The sequence below is a fragment of the Protobothrops mucrosquamatus genome, unplaced genomic scaffold (genome assembly GCF_001527695.2).
Source record: "Protobothrops mucrosquamatus isolate PMUCROS unplaced genomic scaffold, P.Mucros_1.0 scaffold513, whole genome shotgun sequence".
Lineage (NCBI taxonomy): Eukaryota > Metazoa > Chordata > Lepidosauria > Squamata > Viperidae > Protobothrops > Protobothrops mucrosquamatus.
Window position 1 is genome coordinate 54,959 of NW_015386826.1, and position 2,823 is coordinate 57,781.

The 2,823-nt window shown below is 49.3% G+C and overlaps 1 protein-coding gene across 1 annotated transcript in view; it reads left to right on the forward strand.

Moving 5' to 3' along the window:
* LOC107288256 (arf-GAP with Rho-GAP domain, ANK repeat and PH domain-containing protein 1-like) overlaps positions 1–2,823 on the forward strand; it is an 80,038-nt gene that overhangs the window by 54,479 nt on the left and 22,736 nt on the right. Inside the window, exons 12-14 of the mRNA XM_015816855.1 lie at positions 428–471; positions 542–737; positions 2,662–2,701. Coding sequence (XP_015672341.1) covers positions 428–471; positions 542–737; positions 2,662–2,701 — 280 coding nt within the window. The remainder of the gene's footprint in view (positions 1–427; positions 472–541; positions 738–2,661; positions 2,702–2,823) is intronic.

A 2,823-nucleotide genomic window follows, 5' to 3' on the forward strand; every position in this document is an offset into this window, starting at 1 on the left:
GGGAAGGATAGAAGGAAGGAAGGAAGGAAGGAAGGAAGGAAGGAAGGAAGGAAGGAAGGAAGGAAGGAAGGAAGGAAAAGAGGGAAGGAAGGAAGGGAATGAGAAAGATTTAGGAAGGGAATGGAGGGAAGGAGGGAAGAGGAGGGAAGGAGGAATAGAAGGAAGGAAGGAAAAAGAGGAATAGAGGGAGTGAATAGGGAGAGAAGGGAGGGAGGGAGAAAGATTGAGGAAGGAAATAGAGGGAAGAGGGAGGGAAGGAAGAAGGAGGAATAGAGGGAGGGAAGGGAGAAAGATTGAGGAAGGGGAGGGGAAGGGAAGGAGGGATAGAAGGAAGGAAGGAAAGGAAGGAGGGAAGGGAGGGAGAGAGGGAGGGAAGGGAAGAAGTTGGCCTTGACCCTTAGTGACCGCATCCACACCGCTTCCAAAGGTGGAAGAGGGAAGGGCTGGGGTGTCTTTCTCCATCACGCCCAGGTGGGGGTCTCCTGGTGGGGAGACGCCGGCCCCTCACCCCCACCCCCCATGTCTCCCTCCCTCCCTGCAGGCCTCCCTCCCTCCGGCAGCCGAGGGTCTCCTGGGCCGGGACTTCGAGCGCCTGGGGCGCCTGCGCTACAAGGGCGGCCTGAGCCTGGAGCGGGCGCAGGAGGGCTGGTTCGCCCTGGTGGGCTCCAGCCTCTACGCCTTCCTGGAGGGCAGCGGCCGGGAGGAGCTCATCCAGCTGCGGAAGCTGCAAGAACTCTGTGAGTCCAAGGCCGAACATCTGCCCACCCACCCCCCACTGTCTCTGGACCCTCGCCTCACTTAACGACCGTTGGCGACTCACTTAATGACCACGGGACGTGGTCACTGGTGGCTCAGGTCCTGGATGGAAAAGACCTGCGGTGGCCTGGGGGGAGGGGGAGCTGGCCCAGCTCATTGGGGGCTTCTAGCCTGCTCGGCCGTTGTTTCACTCCGGAGGCCCCCAAACTTTGGCAACTTTGAGACTTATGGACTTCAACTCCCAGAATTCCCCAGCCAGCATAAATAGCTGGTTGGGGAATTCTGGGAGTTCAAGTCCATAAGTCTTAAAGTTGCCAAATTTGGAGGCCCCTGATCTACTCTACCAAGGGACCTGCAATTGCACCCAGAAAGCGAATGTATTTATTTGTCCATTATCTATCTGTCTGTCTGTCTGTCTGTCTGCCTGTCTGCCTATCTACCTGCCTACCCACCCACCCACCTACCTACCTACCTACCTATCTACCTACCTACCTGTCTGTCTGTCTATCTATCTATCTATCTATCTATCTATCTATCTATCTATCTACCTATCTATCTACCTATCTATCCTATCTTCATCCATCCATCCATCTTCATCCATCTATCTGTCTGTCTGTTTGTCTGTCTATCTATCTATCATCTATCTATATCCTATATCCATCCATCCATCTTCATCTATCTATCTGTCTGTCTGTCTGCCTGCCTGCCTGCCTATCTACCTGCCTACCCACCTGCCTACCCACCTACCTACCCACCTACCTACCTATCTACCTACCTGTCTACCTACCTGTCTACCTACCTACCTACCTACCTACCTACCTACCTACCTACCTACCTACCTACCTATCTATCTATCTATCTATCTATCTATCTATCTATCTATCTATCTATCTATCTATCTACCTATCAGTCTATCCTATCTTCATCCATCCATCCATCTTCATCCATCTATCTGTCTGTCTGTCTGTCTGTCTGTCTGTCTATCTATCTATCATCTATCTATATCCTATATCCATCCATCCATCCATCCATCCATCCATCCATCTTCATCTATCTATCTATCTATCTATCTATCTATCTATCTATCTATCTATCTATCTATATCTTATATCCATCCATCCATCTTCATCCATCTATCTATCCATCCATCCATCCATCCATCCATCTATCTATATCCTATATCCATCCATCCATCTTTATCTATCTATCTATCTATCTATCTATCTATCTATCTATCTATCTATCTATCTATCTATCTATCTATCTATCTATCTATCTATCTATCTATCTATCTATCTATCTATCTATCTATCTATCCTATTTCCATCCATCCATCAATCTAATCTAATCTAATCTAATCTAATCTAATCTAATCTAATCTAATCTAATCTAATCTATTTTATTTGGGACTTTCGGGATTGTCACAGCGTGGATACAATTCTCTTTTTCAAATTCCGAAATAATGGCTCGCTTTTTCTATCTTTCTTTGACCCCAAGACGCCAGTGCGAATCTGCCTGTCGCTCTTTTGGCCTGGGTTCAGATCCTTCCCTGGACCAATCCGTCAACCTCTCTGTGTTGATGGAGCCGCAGAGGTGGCCGCAGCCCTAAACATCTGTCTCCTCCCCCTCGATCCCATCCAGATGTGTTAGGTGACCGTTCCAGTCCTCCCCAAACGGTTGGCGCCATCCCCCCTCTGCCTGGGAAGGATGGGAGTTGTAGTCCAAAACCCCTTGGGACAGACAGGATCCAGGGAGGCTGCTGTAAACAGAGCGGAGAAGGAATCCCCGTTGAACTCAGTGGGATCTGCCTCTGAGGGGATCTGTGGGATCTGGCAGGCCAATTAATAAGGAGCTTAATTAAGGTGCGGGTCTCGCCCTCAATTAATTCTTATTTTTGCTTTTCAGCCCTCGAGAACGACGTCCTCGTGCTGGTGGAAAGAAGAAGGTGAGATGTTTCCAGGGACCATGCAGGCAGTCCCCCACTTACGACGGTCTCTTTAGTGACTGTTCAAAGTTGCCATAGTGCTGAAAAAATGGACCTACAACCGGTCCTCGCACTTGCAACCG